Source organism: Stegodyphus dumicola, chromosome X1, assembly GCF_044657685.1.
Source record: "Stegodyphus dumicola isolate Sdum_Otavi_A_Nest chromosome X1, ASM4465768v1".
Classification (NCBI taxonomy): Eukaryota; Metazoa; Arthropoda; class Arachnida; order Araneae; family Eresidae; genus Stegodyphus; species Stegodyphus dumicola.
This window is the reverse complement of record NC_140780.1, coordinates 150,563,732-150,588,653: the sequence shown is the minus strand read 5'-3', so window position 1 is coordinate 150,588,653 and position 24,922 is coordinate 150,563,732. Positions and strand designations below refer to the sequence as shown.

At 32.2% G+C, this 24,922-nt stretch overlaps 2 protein-coding genes across 2 annotated transcripts in view; one reads left to right on the top strand and one right to left on the bottom strand.

Moving 5' to 3' along the window:
- The window catches only part of LOC118183889 (phosphatidylinositol 4-phosphate 5-kinase type-1 alpha-like), a 488,382-nt gene that overhangs the window by 189,626 nt on the left and 273,834 nt on the right, over positions 1 to 24,922 (top strand). The window contains exon 2 of the mRNA XM_085807847.1: positions 23,764 to 23,827. Coding sequence (XP_085663973.1) covers positions 23,785 to 23,827 — 43 coding nt within the window. The 5' untranslated portion in view covers positions 23,764 to 23,784. The remainder of the gene's footprint in view (positions 1 to 23,763; positions 23,828 to 24,922) is intronic.
- Positions 1 to 24,922, bottom strand: part of LOC118197004 (uncharacterized) — a 572,804-nt gene that overhangs the window by 439,503 nt on the left and 108,379 nt on the right. The gene's annotated exons all lie outside the window — the stretch shown is intronic.

Below are 24,922 nucleotides of genomic sequence, written 5' to 3'. Positions count from 1 at the left end.
ATGAAATGTTGTTTAAAAATGAATTTTTTTCACATACTTTTAAATATTGTAGAACTGAAACATTGTAGAATACTTAATTGACACTGAAATAATGTAGAAAAAGAAAATATATATATTTATACGTACATTTACGACGCAATTACAAAATGAGTACATCCGATCATGTCAAAACCCATTGATCTTAAATGGTAAGTCACTGAATGTTTTGCTCTCCACGAAAAGTTTGCGACTGCTTCAAAGCAGTGAATGGAGAAAATCAGTTAGGGTCTTTCCTCATACTTCCTACCTCCATGTACGAAACAAAGGAAAAAATGGCTTCAAAATTACGTAACAGAAGGAGATTTTAATAATTAAATCTTATGACAGCAAAATCAACCAGTCTATTTAAGCCTTTTCATAGCAAGCTTTTTCAATGCATTCGTTTTGTTTAAAAATCATATGTCATGTTTCGAGCCGCCATTGACTGTTTATTGGTTAGCAATGTCTAACTGCTAACCCAAATACAAGAATTCACTTTGCTCAACGTTCTAGTGACGAGGTGACTCAAAGATCAATATGCTTGGTCATTCCATACGAATTGCGGTCCATTAGGTGTATGGCCAATTTGAGGGCCGACCTACAAACTGTTTCAGAACAATAACCTAAGAATTTTTCTAGCTCCTCTCCCAAACAAAGAACTGAATTTAAAAGCAGGAAAAGGTCAGCTATGCTAGCCACAAGAATGCTATTTACTGCTTATCTGTTACACATATGATTGGGTTTCGTCCGGGTGTTTGAATGCATGCGACTGCGTCACCTAAGCCAAAAGGTCAGCTAAGCTTCTAATTTGTAAATTTAACTTTTATATAAGAGTTAAGATTAATTAAACTAAGTTTTAAAATGCATGGTATTTTAAGGCAAGTGCCCAACTAAATAGCTCTCGGAAATCCAGTCGTAGACCCATGGTTCTCATTTAAGAAATGAATCCAGGAAAGCAGAGTGAGACTATTTTGGCCCACATGACATCGTAAAATGATTAGGTTTTTGATTTTGAAGACATGACGAGTGTGCAGTTCCTTCACTGGGATTCGAATCCTGGAGCTCTTTAATACATGCCGAGTATGTTTCCGATTACACCAGGAAGGCATGCAAAAAGAAGGTAGAAAATACTTAATGTACTCCTCCTTTTAAAGGGCGATTGGGGATTATTGAACCCATTTGCTAAATCCTGGTGGTGACGAATTACCGTCCACCACCTTTTAGTTCGGCCGCCACTTGTAGAGTCATTAGACCTTTCTCGAAGTTAGGAAACTGAGGAAATCCATAGTTTCCTCACCGGGATTCAAACTCCGGATGTCCCGAATAAGCGTCGAGCGCTCTTCAGTTACACCACGAAGGCATGCGGGAAAAACGGAGAGATTACCTTATAACATGTTATTAAAAAATAAAATAAGGAAATTAAACTTTTGTATAGAACCAGCAGGAAAGAGGTAGTCAAAAATGTTTCCCATAGCTCAATTAAACTAAAACGTGTCTTTCCCCGTGCAATCAAACTTACCTGATTAAACATTAATTAAAAGTATTGGGTTAGATATACAGTTGTAAACAACGTACAATATTTTTCTAATACAGTACAATGAAAAACAAAATTACTCAGTTGGCTCCGAAGCGCAATATGACTTGTATCAAGACTTTAGGAATACTTTTTCTAATATATTTCCGTTAGATTATTAAGTTTCTTGAATATAATTTTCAATAATTAAGAAAATAATGTATTTCAGTTTATTAAAACAGTTCCAAGTCTCAGGTTCAAGAAAACAGTTAACTATTTACTTGAACCTGAGATTCGGAAAGATAAAGCCAATTAAACGTTTTACTGCAACTAAAGGATTAAAGGAAAAAGTAATATTTCTCTATTCCGCGTACCTTACAGCTTGTTAGCAGAACAAAGCAGAAGGCAAAAGTTCGATAAAGGTTTTACTTAAACAACTTAAATGAGAACAATAAATGAAGGTAAGTACAAATTCACCCATTTTTATCTACAAATTACCATATGATACCTCAGCGGTAAAAGCTGTAAAAGGAAATGCACAAGATACAACCAAAGATTCTTCGGTTAAGTCACATAAACAATTGGCGAAAGTATAAAATGTTTGCTGTCGAAGAAAGCAATCACGTCTAGAAATGGCAGTTATTAGTTTCACACCTGTGTGTTGATTAGGGAAGCGACATCCAAATGACAGTTATTAGTTTCGTTTAAACAAGAAGATACAGAAATGACAGTTATTAGTTTGGCTTGTATGAAAGTTAGACGAAAGCCAGAAAGTAATATTAAATGCTTAAAACTTAGACAATATGTATCCAACATAATCAGCAGACAGTTTGCGCGTAGGGATATGACATTCGACACATCATCAGTGCGAATAAGAAATGTGAAAATATTGCAAAATTTTATATTAACATTTCTTTTACATTTAAACTTCTTTGTGACGTAGTTTCTGGATTGTCGTACTACAGTTATCATAGAAGTTACCGATATTTTTTGACATAAATGATCATCACTCTACCGTGGAACTTTATCCGGATTTCAAATAACAGCAGTTTCAGTTATGTATTCTTGGCTAAGATAAATTAAGCGGGAATCTGCAGTCTTTAATGGTTATCAAACACAGGCTTTATTCATTTCTCTCAAAAGCAACTTTCAGTTACGAGACTCATCTTCAAAGAAAAGCTTTTATCGCAAAATTTAAATTATTTTAAGTTCAACTTTATTTATTCTCGTGTATTTTTAATTTTAATAATGAAAATATGATTCTTTTCAAGCGTTAAAATACAAGTATTTATCCTAATACTAGCTTATCTGAGCGATATTTCGTGAAATAATTAAGTAAATGAAATGTAACACTTCTAGAAATACATGCTAGTTTTTCAAAAGTATTCTTCTACAATTCAAATCATTAATCAGCGCGATTAATTATAGGGATCCAAATTTTGCGAGATTTTAAGCAGCTTAAAATTTTTATGCATGTATTTACTTTCGTTTAACAATTAAAGACATTTAAAAAACGCAAGCTACGTTTAGGGGATTTTTTTTCTATTTAGGAAAGTAATATTTTCCTCTTTTAATGTTTAAAAACGAAGCAAGATTTGTTCCTCAATTTTCACGGGTAATGCAGAGTCAATATTTTAGAAGAAAGGAATTTTTTTTCAGACCGGATTTATTATGTAAAATACTGCTTGTTACCCTATTGCACAAAAACTATGCAGAACTGTAAAAGTTATTTATAATTTCGAAACAAAATTGAATTTGTATACATTCCTTACACTTCAAAAACGTGTACTAGTATAACTCAAGTATTCTAAATCTTTATTTATCTATACTTTATTATTTTAGAAAGAATTATTGCATTTTCTAATACGCAAAGTGTAAGAGATTAGAACATCTAGTCAGAAACTAAAAGACCAACACACTGAATCTCGGTGAGGGCACAGATGGTTTAGCATTTCCTTGATTTCAAAAAATAAAATGCAGTGAACGTTGACTTGTCATCACTGTATTGTATCTGTTCGACTAGATTTTGTATCAGTGATCGTTTAAGTGTGGGGGTGAATGTAAAGAATTATTGCACGCTGTGGTAGCCGTTCAGGTGGTTCAAACGAACTTGTTCGCAGTTGGGTGACATGGCTAAGTCCCAACGCAAAATAACAATGAAGGTTATTATCGAAAAATTTTTTAGTGACACGTAGTTAGTATATATGAGTTGAGGGATTAAAAAATTCAAAATTGGAAGGTCGCATGATCAAAAGTAATAAACTAGTAGCTGAACACCCAGAAAAGAATCAGGTGTAGGAGAAATGGAATATAGATGACTGAAGAGAAAGAAAAACATTGGATAAGCAAGGCAAAACTTAAGAAATGGAAGATCTGTGGTTAGAATCTCTGCGAGGACTTAGTAGATTTAGCAAGCTTCTAGACTTCGAAAAATCTAATAATGATCTCTGTAATTTATGTACATATATTCTGAACTTATTACAATTATAAACATAATTTAAAACAAAAAAAGGGGCCTAAATTTGTGATTATAAAGAAAAAGCACTGAAAAGAGTATATATTTATAGCAATTTTAGCTACATCGGCGATAATCAAGATCGCTTCCTGCCACGTATGATGTTTTTCAGGAAGTCGTTATCCTTATTTCCTATTGAACGGCTCCTTAATTAAAATGTAATTTTTACACATTGATCTATTATACATTTTTCGGTTATATTTCCCGGTTTTAGCAACTTCTTGTTCTTTCTAATGAAAGGAGTCTTAATTTAAATGCGTTTTCTGATATACCACAAAAAATATTCCTTCATTTCCATCATGATTTCTCTTCCTAAAGAGGAAGTTATTTCCTTACCGAGCTCGGCTGTTTGGTATTATTTCTTTAAGTTCTTACCTCCCCTCCTCCGAATGGATACCCGATACACTGAATCAAAATTAACTGCAAGCTTAAGTTTCCAAATCTAATAATAGTATTATTTGAATAATGAATTTAATTTTGTGTTATAATATCCATAATGTAATATTACTCTATTTAGTATGTTAGGAAGCTATTATATTCCTGTCTTCCCTATTCATGAATACTAAGCATTCTCCCTCAGAATGACCTTCACTAAGGCAGCTCCCGTCTTCGTCAGACAGTCCTCGTGTAGTTTGTCATAATATGTGAAACAGCATGAACAATCGTCAATTTTGAAGGAAATCAGAGTACGGGAAAACTGGATTTTTCAGGGTAGATTTATATGCTGTACTGGAAATATTTTTCTGTCTACCTGTCTGTATCTTATTAAGCTGAAAAATATGTTCACTGAAAGAATTACAGAAACTGGTACTTTTAGAGCGAGAAAAAATTGAATATTTTGTGAGACTCATGTCGTAAAGTTCTAATTGTTTAAATTTAGGACAACGGGTAACGAGACGGAAATGTTAGTAAATAAAATATTGTTTTCTTTTCCGCAATACTCAGAAATACTGTTTTGTAAACTATGCGTCCTTGAACCTAATTCTCGAGGGAATACATAACTACGCCCTGTGAATTTATAAAATATATGAAGCATAAAATATGGTTTAGATGGTTAATAAGTTTTACTTCAGAAATCAATTGTGAAATGTTAATAATTCCGATGACGTAGAATTCAGTAAACGTAGAAAAATGACGCAGCAAATTTTCCTCATTTCACAAGGAAATAAGTATTCAGACCTGAATGTTCTCTGTTTCACGCTACAAGATAGGTAAGAGTGTCTTTTCATACCTTCTTTGATGTTGAGAGTCAATATGTCACTGAAATAACTACTTGAAAAGAATTAACTCAGTTCAGTTACGATACTAATTCAGTTACGCTATTATTGATCATAAACTTTCATATCATAGATTTATTAGCAATATTTTTATTGGCTATTTTTATTTTAAAAAATTTATGGTGTTTTCATAATAAATGAAATGTTCAGAAATAATGTTTGTAAAACGAGTTATGTCGTGGAATAGATTACATAGCTGGCGAACTACAGTTACAAAACTAAAGAAAATGCTGTTAATTTACGGATTTAATAAAAAAAAAATTATATTTTTATAAAGTATATTTTAAGTATATTTTTAAGTATATTTTTTATAAAGCTGATGCTGAAAGAGAAATATTTTGTTCATTTGTTGTTTAATTCTTTTGCAGCCAAAATAAGTACAAATTTATTTCTGCTTAAAAATTATAAAGACTGAAATAAGGTAGTTTGTTCATTCGAAATTTATGTAACTTTTAAGGTTATATTTTGCAACCTGTTTCCGAATAAAATATAAATTAACAGGACGTAACTACAGTTGCAAAATCTAAACAAAGTAATTTTCAGTATATTTTATAACTACCTAAAATATTTTACGCATCCTCTCTGAAAATATTTAATCAATAATTTAGATGGTACACAGTGGACAAAATAAACATGGGCCGGAAAATATATATAATTCTGACTCTAAATTTACCCTTGCTAATGAAAAGAAAAACTGTCCTTCACTACAGAGCCCACTGTGTGCCATTTAGTCTCTAAGCTTCCAATGCATATTTTTCTCGATATTTTGTCAATACACTTCTATTCTTAAACACTTGCGCAAACAGTTCAGCATACGTTTTTCGTGAATTGGGCTTCGTATACAATTCAACAACTGAGCACTCGTTGTTGCACCATTTTGTATTGCATTGAGCTTATGAATAACCGTCTGTTTCAATATCTAATCATCTCTTTGCTGTTTAGAGCACGTTTTCCCGAAATTAGGAAAGCACGTTTCCTGGCCAGTTTTATTCTGGCCGCTCTGTATAAGGACTTTCTATGCACTTAATTTTACATTTTCATATCAAAGGTTTAAAAACATATTTTTAAATGGCTCACAAAATATAGTTTCTAATTGTTCAAAATCTTCATCTTGTCATATCTGTCGTAGAATAATTTACATCTTGAAAAAATAATTACATATTAAAATTAATTGCTTATAAGGAAAAAATGTACTTTAAATCAAAAAGAAGTATTTTTATAGTTATAATTAATATAATTTTCCAATAGTTTCAGGTTTTCATAAAAATATTCAAAAAATTTTCTTTACCTCTCTTATAACTCAACGAGCCGAATGAATCTGAGTTCTGAATGAAAGTTCTTCTTAAAACAAAATAACTAGTTACAATTATTCAGACGTCTTTGCTATGGTAAAGCAATTCATATTTTCTTTCCTAAAGTATTAATGACATATTCAAAGGTTTTGGTGCATAAATTGGTTCAATACTCTTTCCTATTCATTGTAAAGGTGGTGGTGTGGTGTATTTAATTATGGCAAAGCACACTAGGGCTATCTGCCTAAGGGAAGGGATGCCTTGGTGGAAGACTTTCTAAGGGAAACTGGCTCGTATACACGTTACACATGGGGAAAACCACGAAAAAACCCATGCAGCCAGCCAGTTCATGGGATTCGAACCTCGGACTGAACTACCAGTGTTCAGCGACTTTACCGCTCGGCCGCTGGTAAAGGAAAAAGGGTAATAGTAAATTCCATTTTAATAAAACAGAGAGCTTAATTACTTAGTAATATCCTAACATGATGAATAAGGTTCACGTAAACACCGCATATACAGCTAATTTCTTAATTATTTCTATAGCATAATTGTTACTTATTTCTGAGGTTTTGGAAAATGATCTGGATAAAGTCTGAAAATAATTTATTCAATAAAGCTGAATTATACCACTATCTTTCTATGGTGAGCTTTATCAATGTTTTAATTACGATCTTACTAAAGACTTATTAATCTCAATCTTAGCTATAGCATTTTTTACCAATGTAGCCCAACAAACCCAAACAAGTATGAAAAATTTTAATGATGATGAAAATACTGAATTATTTTGTACAAGATATAATTTGAATATCATAATTTTAAAGCCAAATTTTGCTCAAATATTTGCTAGTTATTGTTTTAAAAAAGTTTATAATTTTTTATATTTGTTCCTTATTGATTTTTATTCTTATAAATGACAAAAGATTTGAATTATTTTTGGAAAGGTTTCTTTCATTTAAGTTAACGCCTGTTTTCATATGTTTTCAATAATGTGGAAATTAATATAAACACTTAAAACAAATGGAACATTAGTTAAGTATACAATGTTTTGGGCTTTTAAACTGCATTCTTATTCTATATTATTAATTACGTGAATAACAGTTAGTCCAGAAATTGTTCAAAACTAGAGTTACAGTTTAGTAATATCTCTTGAGCGAGTTGTCAGAGAATTTCAACGAAGACTGTTCAGAGTGAACCAGATGTTGAAAATTAAACCTTTGTAATCGCAAACTCTGTTAATTAAGTAGTCATTTAGAAGTCAATAGCACAGACATATTATTTAGTAAACGGAACCTTTAACCTCCACAATCTGTTTCCATTCGAAGTATTAAGAATGGAACTGTAACTGTTGAAATATATGGAACACAATTAAGTTACTGTAAAAGGTACAAATTGTAAAAATGTTTAAGTTGCCTAGTTTTAATTTAAATCTTTCAATATCTTAATGTAGAATGAAATAAAAGCAAGCTCAATTAATTACATCCCCTGCCCCTGGCAGCAATCACCTGAGACAGCTAGATCCCATTTTTTTTTTTTTTTTTTTTTTTTTTTTTTGTGCTTCTCAATCATAATAATTTCAATAATGAAGATAGATTCTCGCTTTTCTTCCTTCTCATTTCAAGAAAATGGGTTGTCTTTTCCTACCGCATGTCTCTTTGCGAGTATTTAATGTATTCTCCAGCATTCAATATACCTAAAGGACTAGCTAGCGATTTCGCGTGCTTTCAGGTAAGACACAAAGTAATCAAGACCCAAACTCGGAGTATGCTTTTATTCCAGTTGCTAAAATATTTCCCTACAAATTCAAAAGGCCCGCGGTTCGACACTCTCAGACAGAAACTACGTCACCACTACTGTAACTTCTTAAAAGTCTAAACAGTGAAGAGCTTGAAGTTAAATTCATGTTAATAATTAATACAACTGTTAAATTAAACGTACAGTTAACTAAAAAATTTTTTAATTAGGATATTTTGAATACAGACATAATAAATTTCATCGAAGGGAAATTGGAAAAATTATAAAATAAAGTACAATATATAATCAGTCTGAAAATTTGCGAAAGGGCGATACATTTTTGAGTAAACTCTTCAATATAACATTTCTGTAAACTGCTTTAAGCTCACTGCCATTACTTTCCATTACTCTGATTAACAATGAATTTCCATGAGCGAAGCATTTGTCTGTCATTTTTATATCATTAATGCTATTAGTTTGTTAGGTAATAAAATGCAAGGCTTTTAAAAAATTTTTTTAATTATTTAAAAAATTTAATTCTAAAATTTTCATGCAAAATGTTATTTGAAATTATGTTTCGCGTAAATTACATAACCTCAAGCAAGCTATAAATAATTCCGTATAAATTTCTGACCTACAGAAACTTTAATGATAGTCACTGGGAAATACATTTTGTTTATGTTTCATTACAGGGAAGTTACAGGAACTCAGGTTAATAAAAGGGAGAAATAGCTTTTGATCTGAAGTGTTTAGTAAATTAGAAAAATACAACAACCATAAGATTTTATATGTGTAGAAAATAAAGGAGATTATAAATGCATTCACATGAGATGAAAACCAAAACAATAGAAATGTACATTCTAAAGATATAAATTCAGCGCTGGTTGACGAAGCAGGGCAAGAAAAAAGAGCCGTCTAAAATAATTCTTAATTATTAGTTAAAATCCTGTTTTCCACTTTGATATAAAAAAGTTAATAATTAATACGATATTTAGATAAGTTATTTGAGACCAAAACTCAATCTCCGTTTACTTTAACTAGCTATAGCGGTGACATTCCCGGTGTGAATATTTTAATTAAATATATTGAACACCAGGAAACAAAATGAATATGAAATTTACATCTCAGGGAAAGCATTTAAATAACAAAAGAATTTTCCGCATAGCAAATGAGTTGTCATCAACCGCAGTCTATGGTTGAGTAGGAAAAAAAAATCCATTTCCTCAGTGGAATGTTAAATAAATACAGAGAATTATTTAATTTCAACGCGAAGAATTAGTCTATTCGTATGATATACGACTAGCAGTACTTATAACTTCGGTATCTGAAGAAATTAAACTTCCTGGAAACTCAAAATGCTACTTATAATAAACAAAAAATGTCGATATTCAAATAAAGCATTTTTAATTTAAAGCAAGCTCTCTCTTTGATCATTTTTACCTTTTAGTACAACCGTATACAACATGTAATAAAACTATCGTCTAAATTTTAAGGGATGACAGAACATGGCAAAAATAAAGTTTTCGTAATACAAGGGGTGAGTGTGTTGTGGAATGCAGAACGTGAACGCGAAAAAACGCAGTGAGTATGAAGAACACAGAAAACGAAAAGTCGTTTTAATGACGAATATCTATACGAAATTATACTTGATATTTATAAAAGTTCTTCAAATAAACTAATTGCAATGGTGCATTTAGGCAAACATACCGATATGTATTTGCAAGTCTAATTCTTTATATAATCATAACAAAAATTTACCTTTGTATTTTATTTATATATTGTTACGAATTTTGTATGTATGTAAATAATTTTAGCAAAATTATATATAAAATAAGTCCTGTCACCTACTGTATAATGTGACAGGAAGTGCCTTAAGAGAGCGAAATTCTGCCGGAAAAAGTAAAATTACAGGGTCAGGTCCATTTAACATTTAGCGCCAGCTGGCGATGGTTTGGGGAAGAAATTTTTGTCGCCAAATTTGTTGACATTTTGGTCCAATCCCTGTATAAATGTAATTGGCCCGATCTCTATATATAACTATAAATGTATAAATGTCCCTATATGTAACTGTATATGCCTTCCAGCGGTTTCGAGAAATCGAAGGTACTGGCAATTTCTCGGGGGCCGGAGAAAAACTGTATAAGACCGGAGAGAGTATCAGTTCTCAGTTTTTAGTCCGGGCTACTAAGAGATTTTGGGCGAGCTTCGCCTCTTAGATGAGCTTTACACTGCGGTGTGTTTAACATTCTTAGTAGTTTGAAGTGTAACTACTTATTGTGATTTGCGATACTGAGAAAAACTGTACGGGTATATTTGTGAAAAGTTCTAGAACTGTAAAGTGTTTCTTTTATGAATAGAAATTTTATCAATCTGTCATTTATTCTGTGAGCCGTCAATCCATTAGGTCCCAATCACATTATGTTTCGGCCACGCGGGACTTGAAGTCGAAAGGGACAATTCTCAGAACTCGCACAATTCCAGGAAACACACGTAGCTAGGTTACGATTCTCACTTACTACAAAGATTTGAACGCCAAACAATAATCGATTAACACTCAAGTCGGGATCACGTGATCCTTCAGAAGCAGAACTTTCGTCTGATTGGTTGTCTCTACCCGGGACCCGAGATATTTTCGGTGAGGTTTGAAAACTCCCGCGTAGCCGCAACATTGCTTCCGTAGCTAGGCGGGAGTTCGCCTTCAGCGGGGCTCTTTTGTCTAGGAATCCTCCCATTTAAACCAGTACTACCAGACTCTCGTTTCTCAGAAAAGTCCCGTCTAGCAGGGACTGTAGCCATATGCGATAACCTCTTTACGAACCCGTTCGTACGCAACAATTTTCGGTGTCAGAAGTAGAATGCAAACCCACGTCCACAGAAGTGGACTGCGTGGACAAAAGTGGTCAGAGTTACAGTTGCATATAGAGATCAGACCAATTACAGTTATGCAGTGACTGGACCAAAATGGTCGCCAAGTTTGCGACTTTTGGCAATTTAAAAGCAAAAAATTGTCACCAAAACCATCTCCAGCTTGGCGAGATAGCCATTTCATGCTACATCATACAAGTGATATTACGATTTTACAAGTAATTTCACTAAAATTGTTTACATACCTACAAAGTTCATAACAATAATGTAACGTACATACATAAGATAAGGAATATGTAAAATAAAATTTTAACTTTAATTTGTAATAGACCCTAAGTTTAATAACAGACCCTAAGGTTCATTTTCAGGTTGTTTATTTCTCTTTATTGTGCTTAAAACAATAATATGTTTATAATAAAGTTCTAGTGCGTCATTTCAAAACTAAGCCCTGTAATATGATTCTTACATTAAACTCATGTTGCATGTATTTACATAAGGAAAAATGTCTTTCAGTCGATAATAATATTAAAATTTCGACTCCTTTTTTATTATTCTATTCTCCCATACGGTGAGAAATCACAACTATACATACTCATGCACACATCAGTTCTCATGCTTTAGTTAGAAAGTATCGCATCGATCGTATCCTCTGGTCACGTAATGTTTCAGATTTACAGATCTATATATCAACAATCACAAAACTTTTAAAAGCAGCATAACTTTAGAATTTCTGACAGAGTGTTAAGTGTTGCCATACAGTGTTTTAAATCTTTTCTCAATTCATGATATCAGTGTTCGGTTTTCTTAATAAATTTGCCCTTTTAGCTTTATTTATTAAAATATAAATTTCTCCGTACTTACATCACATAAAATTTAACAATAAAATCATTAAACGCAGCATATCTTTTAGAATTCTGAATGGAGTTTTAAGTGTTTTCACACTTTTTTTGTATTCGCAGTACTATTTATATTTGCTACAAAATTCTTTAAAAGTAAAATATAGCAGTGACATCTAGTGGCAGCATGCTTTTATTTGAACTGTGACTATACGCAAACGTGAAACGGACACACGATTGATGACTGAGGCTAACACATTTAATTGATTAATAACGGGAACTCATCATCATAATGAGCTTATTGTTGTTGCATTTAGCATTATTGCAAGAATACATTAAATACTTATAAATATAACATGCTATTTTGAATCACATACATATTTTAAATATCAAATCTGAGAAATTTTGTATCACTTCATAATACACTATTTCTCGAAAATCTACTTAGAGATTCAGATAAATATCACTTCCGGTTTAGCAGTTTAAACCAAAATCTAATATGTTGTTGAGACTTAAATACTAAACTTGGAAAGTTTTGGATTATATTCTAATGTAACTTTTCATTAAAAACTGTTATGGGCTTCAAGTGAAATGCCACTACCGGTTGTCCATTAAAATCTGTTTTGGGTTTCCTGTAAAGTACCCCCCCCCACCAGTTGTTTAGTTTTACTCAAAATCTAATCAACTCTTTATATGAATACAGAAAGCTTATATACGGAAAACAAGAAATTTTTTTAAGTTACATGTAAGAGTTATCTTGGAAGAAAAAATCGTGGCACACGTACACACACATAGACATCATCGTAAAAATAGTAAAAGCGTATTGTCGGGACTCTAATTCGTGCTTACTTACTGAAAACTCACTATTGACTCTTTGGACCAAATCATTACCTCCCTGACCTATGTATTTATGTGCTAAGAGGTATAAATAAGATGAATAAGTAAATTACTTTTCCCCAAACAGGTATGATTCTGAATATGGTCAGTTATACACATGTCTTAAAAATCTGCATTGACCTTATTTTGAATGATTTACAAAGGGCTGACATAAATTAATTTGCTCTTGGGGAAGGGAAGAAGAGCTCCTTTTTATATCAAGATGTATTGAGCCTTTTTATATGAATATTAGTGGCAAATAAATAATAATTTTTAAGAATTCTTACGATACTAGATAAGATTTCCCACTATTTGTTTTTCGAATCTGTTCTATGAAATCCAATATATTTATAAAGAACTCTGTATTCTCCTACATCTTTGTAGGCATATTGCTGTAGCAGAAATAAAAACATGTGTTCTCTCAACACAAACTTAAGGTGAAATAACACATTTCTCTATTTTTAATGCACATAAGTCCCTAGAGGAGGAGAAAAATAACTATATTTCATTGGGAAATATCGGGAATAGTGGGTATTCCTCTGAAGCATGAGGAAAAGTAAATTTATGTATTCTAACTGTTGAATTTATGTCTCCGGAGGCGAAAGAGGAATAAGTAGCCTTCAAGATGTAAGAGAACGTATTGAGATATATTTCCTAACCTTTTCCCTCTAAGCTTCTCAAAAAATGTATCTGTGTAGAAATCTATTATTCGTCGAAATATTTTTTTTAATTCGAGATTCTGTCGGAAGTCAGCTTTCAATCTTCTTCCAAACCGACTTTGAACATTTATCAATGATACCTGGTTATGTGAGTATATGATTCTGTATGTGAGATACGTTTAAAAACAGTCTGCAGAAATACGTAAAATTCAACTCAGATTATTTTTATCGTAGTTTTACTCACAAAATTTTAGCAGAATATAATTAAATTCTATAGCTCAAAAATATTTAAAATTCCCCCTTAAGTTTAAAGGAGTCGCACTAAGTTTCTCAGCAGAATGAAGTATAGCACGAGTTTGAAATTATGTTTTTATGGATTACATATAATTCTTAAACATAAATATAAATTTTTCTTTGCATTAGCTTAACCCGCAAGAACGCGAACTGTATGAGAATGTGATATAAATATATATGTTCCCCTGAGTTTATTTTATACGCTCTTAGTACCATATTCATGGGAAATCTTACGGAAAAGATAGAGAACGCAATTAGATATATTTTGAATAATTAGAAATCTCTTTTTTATCAGAGTTCTACTATATTATGAAATATTTATATTATTTTAAATAAGAAACAGTTTATACTAATTCAGAAGTCAAACAACAAAAATCAGCGTTATATTTACAAAATTTTCACAGGACTAGTTTCGATGGTTTTACCGAACCACCATCTTCAGCCTTGCGGTTTTGCAGCTGAAGATGGTGGTTCGGTAAAACCATCGAAACTAGTCCTGTGAAAATGTTGTAAATATAACGCTGATTTTTGTTATTTGACTTCTGAATTAGTATTTATTCGGCGTGTTATTGTGTCTTAAAAACAGTTTATAATTAAATGTTATATAATTTTTAGCATAAACTTATAGAGAGTAATTATTAAACATATAAGGTATTTTCTCCCGCCTTCCAGTACGCCCTCGTGATGTAACGGTAGCACACTAGGCGCGTATTCTAGAGGTCTCGGTTCGAGTAACCATGAGGGCATTGCTCATTTTTCATGTAGTCCTACTTCAAAAAATTCTAATGACTCTAGAATGGCACCCGAACTAAAAGGTGGCGGACAATAATTTGTCATCACCAGGATTTGGCGACTGGATCTCCTAATCTCCAGTCGTCTTTAAAAGGCGGAAGTATATAAGGCATTTTCTCCCTGCTTCCAGCATGCCTTCGTATTGTAATTGGAACCATACTCGACGCGTATTCGAGAGGTTCGAGGCGATCGCGTCCGGGTGGGGACACCGCACAGTTTTCACATCTCCTGCTTTAAAAAAAAAAAAAAAAAAGAAAAAAAGAAAAAGAAAAAAAGAAAAAAAAATGACTGAACCGACTTTTAATTAAAAGAACCTTAACATTCGTATCTAAATTATCAACTTTACCTCTTCATGCATGTTGAAACTTGAGATTTCCTTATTAATATAGTATTACCATAGAGGTAAGCAAATAAGTTATTTTATGTTTTGTATCTCTACTGGGACTTCTTTCTTTCCTTTTTTCCGCTAGAATGCAAATTTAGTTCGCGTGTATTTAAGGTGAGGTTTTTAAATTTTAAGATACGTGTGTTCTGTCTCTCGTGACTACGCTACTATGTTTCTATTTTAGATAAGAGTTCTTGTCTTCGACTTGCAATTTAATTGCCGATAGATGAATTCCACGCCAGTTAAGTTTTGAGACAACTTCTTGTTAAACTGATGTGTAGTACGGTACTTTGGGTACTAGTTTATTTGAATTTAAATTTTACATTTGTTATCTTGGCAAGAGTGGTGGCTGAGTTTTAAGCACAAAGAGTGCCTTCTGTTCTTGGTTTTAAATAAATGGTCTTTTACACCCTTCCTAAGTTTTAGTTGTTATTTTAAACTTACAATAATTCGCTTAACGTCTACCAAGAGTTTAGTCACTTTTGATGATTGCTAAAAAGCTTTAAACTCTACATACTTAATCTAATTTATTTTATTATATCTTATTTGCAAAGAAACAGGCAAACAAGTGCAGCCATTCTGTCCATAACAATAATGATATCTTTCAAAAAAGCTCGTATTTTAGACTACACATAATGCCATCAAAAAAATATATATTTAAACAGTTTTTTCAATACAGTAATTGTAAAGACATTTTTCAGCTGATGACGGCCAGAATGTTTAAGATTCTAAATGAAGCCTATTTTTACATAAAAATGCCTAAAATGAAAAAGAGAAGAAGACGGCTTTCCTTCCTTGAGGCGAGCAACATACATAGAGATAAAGAACTTATTTTATACTTTGCAATTCAGACTTTCGAAACATATAGTAAAGCATAAGTGATGCTTTAACTTAAAAAGATGTAACATATGTATGTTACAAAAGAAATACTTTCTCCGCGTCTTGGATCATTTATGAATCAAGAAAGAAAACTTTTAAACCCACTTTCTCCCAAGTTTCAGAGCTTAGCGATATGCAACTAAGTTTGCTATTTTTCTTTTTCATTTTTTATGTGAGTTGCAATACGTTACTTATATCACAACTCCCAACAAGTGAAATTTGTTTGTTTCTATAAAAACCTCTTTCCATTTACACCGAGAGAAATTTTATTTATATTCAAGAAAAATTAAATTGTTAGCATCTAAAACGTGCATAAATCTAATATAATATCTTTGATATTGAGAGGAAAAAAGTTTTAAAATGAAAAAGGGGGCTTCCGAGGAAGTTTCATATCTAATGTTATCGTGATATTTGATATTGTAAAATGATAATATGCTCTAACCGAAAAAAAAAAGATTCTATTTTTTCAACTGAATGCAAGGGCACAACTTGATTCTATACCACACACCTTGATTTTGCTTTATATAGGACTGACTTTCTGCATTTTCCCAAGGAAAGCATCAAAATGTTCATCATGTTAGCTTTCTTTCTCACAAAACATTCTCTGTTTAGTGTAATATACTAAAGAGGAGGAAGAAGTGTGAAGGCTACCAGATGCTGAAGATTAAGGGCAGACCACTCTGCCTATGAAGTTTCATAATCATCTCTCCATCAGTTTCAATAATTATGTCTCTTATATCTGTCTCTGTATTCTAATACAAGAGATTGGATGGGGTTATTTAAACTATAGAAAACACTCCAGAGCTATCTGCCTGATTGAAGGGATGTCTTTGTGGAGTGTTCTTAAAGGAAACTGGCTCGTATTCACGTTGCATGTGGGTAAAATCTTCAAATCTTCTTCTAAGATCATTAAGATCGTGAGTCAAACTATCAAAGGTTTTACTATTCGGCCGCTGACAGATTTAATACTAAGAGAAACTAGAATATACTTTGATTTCTTTCCGAGAAGATGAAACTAGGATTGGGCTGCATGGGCTAATAATACTGTTGAAAACACAAATACAAAGTAAAGATCTCTTCAGTAATGTTACAATATGCAGCCAACTATGCTCAATGGCTCACGAGCACTTATCCCTAACTGAAAACCTTGACTTTGAACGACATTCATCGATGCTTACCACAGTAGGCGGCATAACATTTACATGTTGCACATTCAGTGTATTATATCAAGATTAATGTCTTGTGCTATAAAATTAATATATTGTATTGCATAACTGATGCATTATACTCTTAGAGTAATGTCCTATAATGCGCAATCATTAAATTGATTTGCAAGATTAATATATATTGAATAAGTAATGGGCAGAGACATTAGGTATTTTGGAAGCAGGAAAGATGAAAAATATGCAACGCCTTCGCCGGTAATCGAAACGCGGATCTCTGGAATACGCGCCCAGCGTGCAGACCACGACACCACGAAGGCATGCCGAGAAGGCGGGAGAAATACCTTATATACTCCCTCTTTTAAAGGGCGGATCGCCAAATCCTGGGTGTGGAGAATCATCATCCAACACCCTTTTAGTTCGGGCGTCACTGTAGAGACATTAGGTAATTTGGAAGCAAGAGAGATTGAAATATCAGTAATGCCTTCGCCGTGAATCTAACCGCGGACCTCTGCAATACGCGCCCAGCGTGAAGACCACTACACCACGAAGGTATGCCAAGAAGGCGGGAGAAATACCTCATAAATGTATTGGATTATATGGTTAATGCATTGTATTACATTATTTATGTAATATACTGTATCAGCAACGTATTGTGCTAAAACACAAGATCATTGAATAGACCATTTACAAAACTAGATCATTAAATAGACCATTTATAAAACTAGATCATTGAATAGACCATTCAGGTTGATATTCAGCCTGTACTTATAGAGGACCAGCTGTCCAGTCAATAATTAAATTCCGAGATTATGGAACTTGGATACATTCTGGTTTCCTGCTCATCATTCTTATGATTTTCTATAGTACTTTGTTGAGGGAAAGTTTTCTCTTTCTTTATCGCCATAGAGACTGGGGAAGTCTGGTGTTCGAATTCTAGTGAAGGCATTGTTGATTTTTCATGTTTCCTTCTTTCAGATACACCTAATGGCTCTAAAAATTCCTGAACTAAATCTGATGGACAATAAATCATTACCATGTAGATCTGATGAATGGGTTCCCTCCTCCTTAGTCGCCCTTAAAATGAAGGAGAATTTAAGGAATTTTCTCCTTCTAACCGTGTGGCTTCGTGGTGTAATTGGATTCTTACGTTTTTCGTTCCGAATGATTTCAAACTTTATGATTTTAAACTTTTACCAGCTTTCTGGAATAAGGAAAATATAATAATATTAGGTCGTGATAAATACACTTTTAATGTGGTCTTATTATGATTCATGCAGACATAAAAACGTCCAGGACTTTTGTGAAAAAAATCCTACTATTCAAGCTAAGTATATGATTTATTTTTTATATTAGGAAATAAATCACTCGCAAACCTGCTTAAATTTAGTCATCACTAAAATATAGATCATTCATATTCTTATTAAGTCTTTTATGAGGACATCTACGCATTTGACAATTCTCACTTTTATGAGAAGTATATAACATCTTATGAAAACTATATCCATAACAGTTAAAATTTTGAAATATACTATTTGGAGAATATCTTGGTTAACATTTTACTCATAACTGACTCAAAAATAAATAAAAAGGATGTAAATTCGCACACAGAGGCTTTTGATATTCGCTGAATTGTTTTGGCTTTTTTAGACAGAGCGAGAATTGAGAACGCTTTTAGAATACAAGTTTTAAGCTCTTTAGTTCTTTCACACGTGCATGCACTCTCCTCTTCAAAGGCTCTAAACCTATAACTTAAGCTGAAAAAAGAATAATATGAAAAGAACTATAATTTTAAAGAATTAAAAATGTTTTTTAAGCTATTTTTTCATGTAAATTTTATCCCGCGTTATAAAATTAATTAGTACTATTAAAATTGTCCGAAATTGTTAAAATACTTAATATACAACGTACATTACCTACAGGCAGCACTAAAATATTTAGAAGACACAACACATTAAATATTTGGTAAGGTAAAAATGATATCTCAGCAAATATGGTGTTCTTAAGATTTGTTCTTAATTATTTAGAGTTTAAATACGTAAACAGATCATATTTCATTTATTTGTATAAACGTAGTCTAGAATACTAACAGTTTTGTGATGAAGTTGATTGCAATTCATATTAACTAAGAATCATTGGGAAAAATTAACAAAACAAGAGCAAGTGAGAATGATTACGAAGTACTATGTGCCTGCTAAGATTTATTGACTAGAAAAATACGTGATGTTCAGATAAATTCGTTAATCCCCATAAGGCACAAACAAAGTCTTACGAACAGCTCGTGCTAAGGGAATTTCCCAATTCTTCGTTGGGTTTGTCTAATTTGGACAAATAGATACTTCAACTTTGTCTTGTGAATACTGGGAAGACTAATGTTGTGAATGTAGCAAATAAAAACAAAGGTTTATTATGAATGATTCATTGGAATTTGAAAACATTTCAGTTTTTAAGATTATATATATATATATATATATATATGTGATAACACGGAGAAAGACGTTGTAATGTTGTTGGCATAGAACGTAGATCCATACTGATGAGGAAACTTTCCAGCCGAATAAGATTAAATATTCAACTTTATTTCAATTGACATTTGCAGCCACTATTTACTTGCACTCTAATTGTGCTTATTCAAGAACATTTACATATTTGATACGGTTGTAATAGGAAGAGAGCAGTGCGAAATAGGATCCAAGCGGCAACAGAGGTAGAAACGAAAGTGCGCAATTATCCAATGTGGAGGCTCACAATAAGATGGTTTCGGTTTCGGTTGCTTGTTAATTTCGAGACAGGTTTCAGTTCTCGAAATTTTGAGTTCAGGTTCCGAATTAGCTATGCAATTAGCGTTACGCAAGTCATGTGACATAGATTAATCTATATATGAAGAAATTCAGAAAGGTTATTACTAGTTTTAGAATGGAGAGGAAACACCCAAATTAAAAATGATGAATTAAGAGACTATTGATAAATTAAGTTATAAAGCCGATTTACGTGTTTTTTATCTTACATATATATCACTTATTATTTTTGAAAATAATCGGAAACTCGCCATATCTTTCTCATTCACTGCAAATTTGTGCCCCTTTGGTCTGATAATACATCCAAGCGACAGTCGAGTTTTTTTCTATACCTTTTCTAGCATACCCTTCCTCTACCCATCCTGTTCTAACAATATATAACTTGTTCCTTTAGGGATATGATATAGATTTTGTTTTTATATATCCTGTCCACTGCTAGTAACACTTGCAGACTTTAAAATTAGGCAAAAAAGCAACCTTAGTTTGGCACAGGTTTTTGAATAAAACTCTATCAATTTCCAGGGCGATCAGGGGCAGATCTCTCTTTTTCAGAAGCAAGAAAATTTTTTCCAAATTTTATTCAGAAGCTATGCCAAACTAAGGTTGAACTTAGCCTACCTTTAAATTTTACAAAGGGTATCTACTTATGTTTAGAACGATTTCGATAAAGAATTTTAAAAAAGCAAATGTTTTGGAATAAAAGCTTTTGGAAACAACTTATTATTTGAAATAAGGAATATAATCTGCTACTTTTAAATTGATTCTTCTTTCGAAATGTCGCATGTAAACCAACTGTGGATTGCTGGATATGTTTTTGCTCTTTTCGAAGAAAACTATTTCTATTCGATAAATCAAAAATGTTATGAAACGTACGGTGTTAAAATTTTAAAGTACAAAGTAAGCAATATTATTAATCGGAAAAAGGAAAAGCAACAGTCAATACTACATGAAATGAAGACTTCAAACGAATATCCGAAAAACGTACGTACAATTTCAGATGCTTTTAAAATTAAATCGTTAGTAACAAGAACAAAAAATCCCCCAACGTATAAATCAATTTCAAAGTCTTTAAATACATCTGTAGCAACAATAATAAACCAAGATTTGCAACTTTAAAAAGGTAAAAAAAAAAAAAAAAAAAAAAAAAAAAACATAAAGTTCACTAGTTTTTGCTGAGATATGTTACTCAATTGAGAAGAATATGCAGAACCCTGTATGAAAACTATTTAGCAGAAGATAAATTTAAATACATGATGAATCCTGGGCTTACCTAAATGATTGCAACAAAACATAAACTATTTATTATCGAAACCGAAGTGAAAAAAATGTACAAACGTGGTTCCCATGATGCCCATGATGAATCCTGGGCTTACCTAAATGATTGCAACAAAACATAAACTATTTATTATCGAAAACGAAGTGAAAAAAATGTACAAACCTGGTTCCATCAATGCAAAGAAAGTTTCAGTTTGTACCAGAATTATGTTTGTACCAGAATTCTTTTACAATGAGAAAATAAAAATTAAGAAGAGTGGAGTAAAATGTAAAAATCAACTCAGCGTATTATCAAAAGAAGGTTTTTATGTCTAATGTTTACAGAAGAAATTTCATTTGTTCATCCCAATGACTTTAAATGAAACTTCATCTAGACTATGCAAATGAACATACTCTGAAGTACCATTGCATTTCTTGAAAAAATGAAGACTGATTCAGGTTTTGCATATATACATGTTCAACGTGTTCCTGCGAACCCCTTTGTTGTTTCATTTATGGATGATTGTGCTTTTGGTCTCTTGAAAAGAGCTCATTTTAAGCGCAAACCCATCATGATTGATTGACTCTGGAAAGCAGTAGAAATCAGTACTTCTATAAATTTATCGAAAAAGACCTTCTGTCATGGAAATCACAATACCGATTTATAGCCCTGAAATAAAGATATCAGATCATCCGTTTTGAATACCGTTAAAGTTTAGAGAGAGTGTGTGTGTGTGTGATTATGGCAAAGCCTCGAGGGCTATCTGCCTAACGGGAGGGATGCCTTCGTGGAGGACTTTCTAAGGGGAACTGGCTCGTATACACGTTACACATGGGGAAAACCACGAAAACACCCATGCAGCCAGCCCGTTCGCGGGATTCGAACCTCGGACCGAACTACCAGTGTTCAGCGTCTTTACCGCTCGGCCGCTGGTGGGCTAAAGTTTAGAGAAAGCATCAGTGTTGCTGTAATGACTACGGACAAGGAAATGCCACAAATTTGCGAATCATTCTCGACCATAGCACATAGAACCCCCAAGAGTCGATATGACACTGAAATAGGCTGATGGAAAAATTGATTAAAAATCATTAATATAATAAAAAAACTAAATTGTAACGATTATTAATTTTAAAATTTATTTGAATTCATTATATGTATTTAATTATAAAAATTCATTAGTTATATTTAATGTTTGTCATAAACATAAAATCAGCTGCAACATTGTTATTAAACTGAAAATTCGACAAAAGTCTGAACTACAAGCTCATAAAACGATTTTCAACTGCACTCGGAAGTTCTTACCGCCGCTCTATTTAAATTTTCATCAAAAAAAGGGACGAAAGGGGGAAAAAATATTTTCAGAAAATCGCTTTCCCTAGTCGTAAGCTTACCGAAATTTATTTTCATAAACTTCCAAGAAGATCTAAATTTAGAAGGACAGCTTTGAATGTCGCTAAAACCAGTTTGATGTCAAATAGCTATGTCTTTGATTCTGTTCTCGCTATTTTCACATTTCTACATGTATTTACACACAATTGCAGTACAACAAAATAGTAAACCAATTAAACATATAAATATATGTTTATTACTCACAAACAAATTATTATGCAAGTAAAAAATATGAACAATAATTCCAGGCATTTACAACATTATTTGAAACTGTTCCCATGAAACACCTGCTTAATTTAAAGGTAATCTGAAGATGAAAGTCATTTCTGGGATCAATATGCAAGGGTCCAGAGCCTGTAGCTACCTTTTGCAGATACCCTATATAAAATAATCATGCATAACACTAAATCTCTTCAGAATACTGTGTCTTATATTGTGCCAAATAATCATCTAGAAATAATATAAATACTAACAGTGTAAATAAGCAAAAATCAGCTTTTTTGAAGTTTATTTTAACGAGAAGGCTGGTTTATTTCACTCTCTCCATTAATGCAAGTACTTTATCTTTAAACCAATTAAACAATTTTAATTTTATAAGAAAATAAAAGAAAACAAACTTATGAACATTGTTTTATTGATGGAAAGTAAACTTTTAGTATGAATAAATAGTGATTTAATTTACACGGGAAGTGAGTCTCTTTATAACAGTTCAAAACTCCATATATCTACAGGTTTATATTAAAGCTTTTTTATGCGCTTAAACTCGTACTTTATTTAAAGCTAATTATGGTGTATTTTGTCGTTCAAAAAAGTATAATACCTGGAAAGTAAACTTTTAGTATAAATAAATAGTGATTTAATTTACACGGGAAGTGAGTCTTTTTATAACAGTTCAAAACTCCATATATCTACAGGTTTATATTAAAGCTTTTTTATGCGCTTAAACTCGTACTTTATTTAAAGCTAATTATGGTGTATTTTGTCGTTCAAAAAAGTATAATACCTTCATAATATACGTGTAGAAAGCTACAAGAATATACACAGCTTAACGCTTCTGAAAATAGTATGGACATGATAGGGATGTTTGATCATATATATTTATGTGTAGTAAGCATGAGTATATACATATATATATACATTTTTTTAATGTTGACAAGTTCCCGATGCAAATGTATAACTTTAACTAATCTCAAAATTAATCTAACTCATTTATTTCTTATTTCTAGGCTCATTTGAGATCACCTGAAATGGGTAACCAGGAATCACTCCAGAGAAGGCCGTCCAAAAAATGTAAGTTAATGCCTTTCACCTTATTAGTATGGATCACATGTGCAAGATACCCACTTTAGTCTTCGAGCGCTCCTTCAATTTTCTTTTGAAGCGCTCCAAAACTGCAAAAGCAGGGTCAACTGTCTTTGCAGTTCTGGAGTTTAAAATTTTTGCACGATTGTAAGAGCCTGATCTATCAGACTTCCATTTTAATAGCTCATTTTCCGTATTTCTATTTTATTTCCAACTGATTTTTAAGAAGGGTTCATTCTATAAGTAAACAATCACACATCTTCAGTTATAATTTTCCCACTTTAGTTATATATTTTCATTTAGAACATCATGCGATAAAAAATATTGTACTCATAACAAAGGTTATTTGATAATTTAAGTGTTGGTTCAAACAGTCATTTTAAATTAAATAAATTCTATGTTATCCTTTCACAGTTTGCATTAAGATCCTATTTTTCGATAGTATTTCAATGCAACTGTTGCAATCAGACCACAAACCAGCATTCGTTTTTTAGAATTTTAGAGGAATCGCTGTTTTTATGGGTCATAATTAACTCCTTTTTAATCTGGATTGAAATTAGCGTACAGTTTTATATTTAGCAAACATACCGACAACTGTTTTTCAAGACTCTGAGAGCAGCATTTATAAAGGACTTCCTTTATTTCAATTCTTGCTGTGTCAATGAAGTAACAAGTTGTTTCAAGCAAAATATGCGGTATACTTGCTTTGATTTATCACGAATTTCTGTTGCAGATAAATCATTAAGCACATTTGTAGAAATAAGACATGTCATCTCTAGTATATTGCCCGTCAGAATTTTTCTATTGGCGTTTCCTCTTTGATCTCAGAATTCTTTCATATTCAGATGGGTCCTTTTATGAGAGCGTGCAAAATAAAAAAAAAAGAACCAAAAACGCTTTCACTTCAACTAGATATGCACACTTCGCTGATTTTGATTAATTTTCGGAAGTCCTTTACATCTAAAGACCTGCGTGTTCACCCTATTATATCAGTTCATAAGCCATGATTTATTTCAAATTTATTTACGAGTTATAAAAATATGTAATCTCGAACGAGTGTTATTTTCAACTACTGCTAAGACG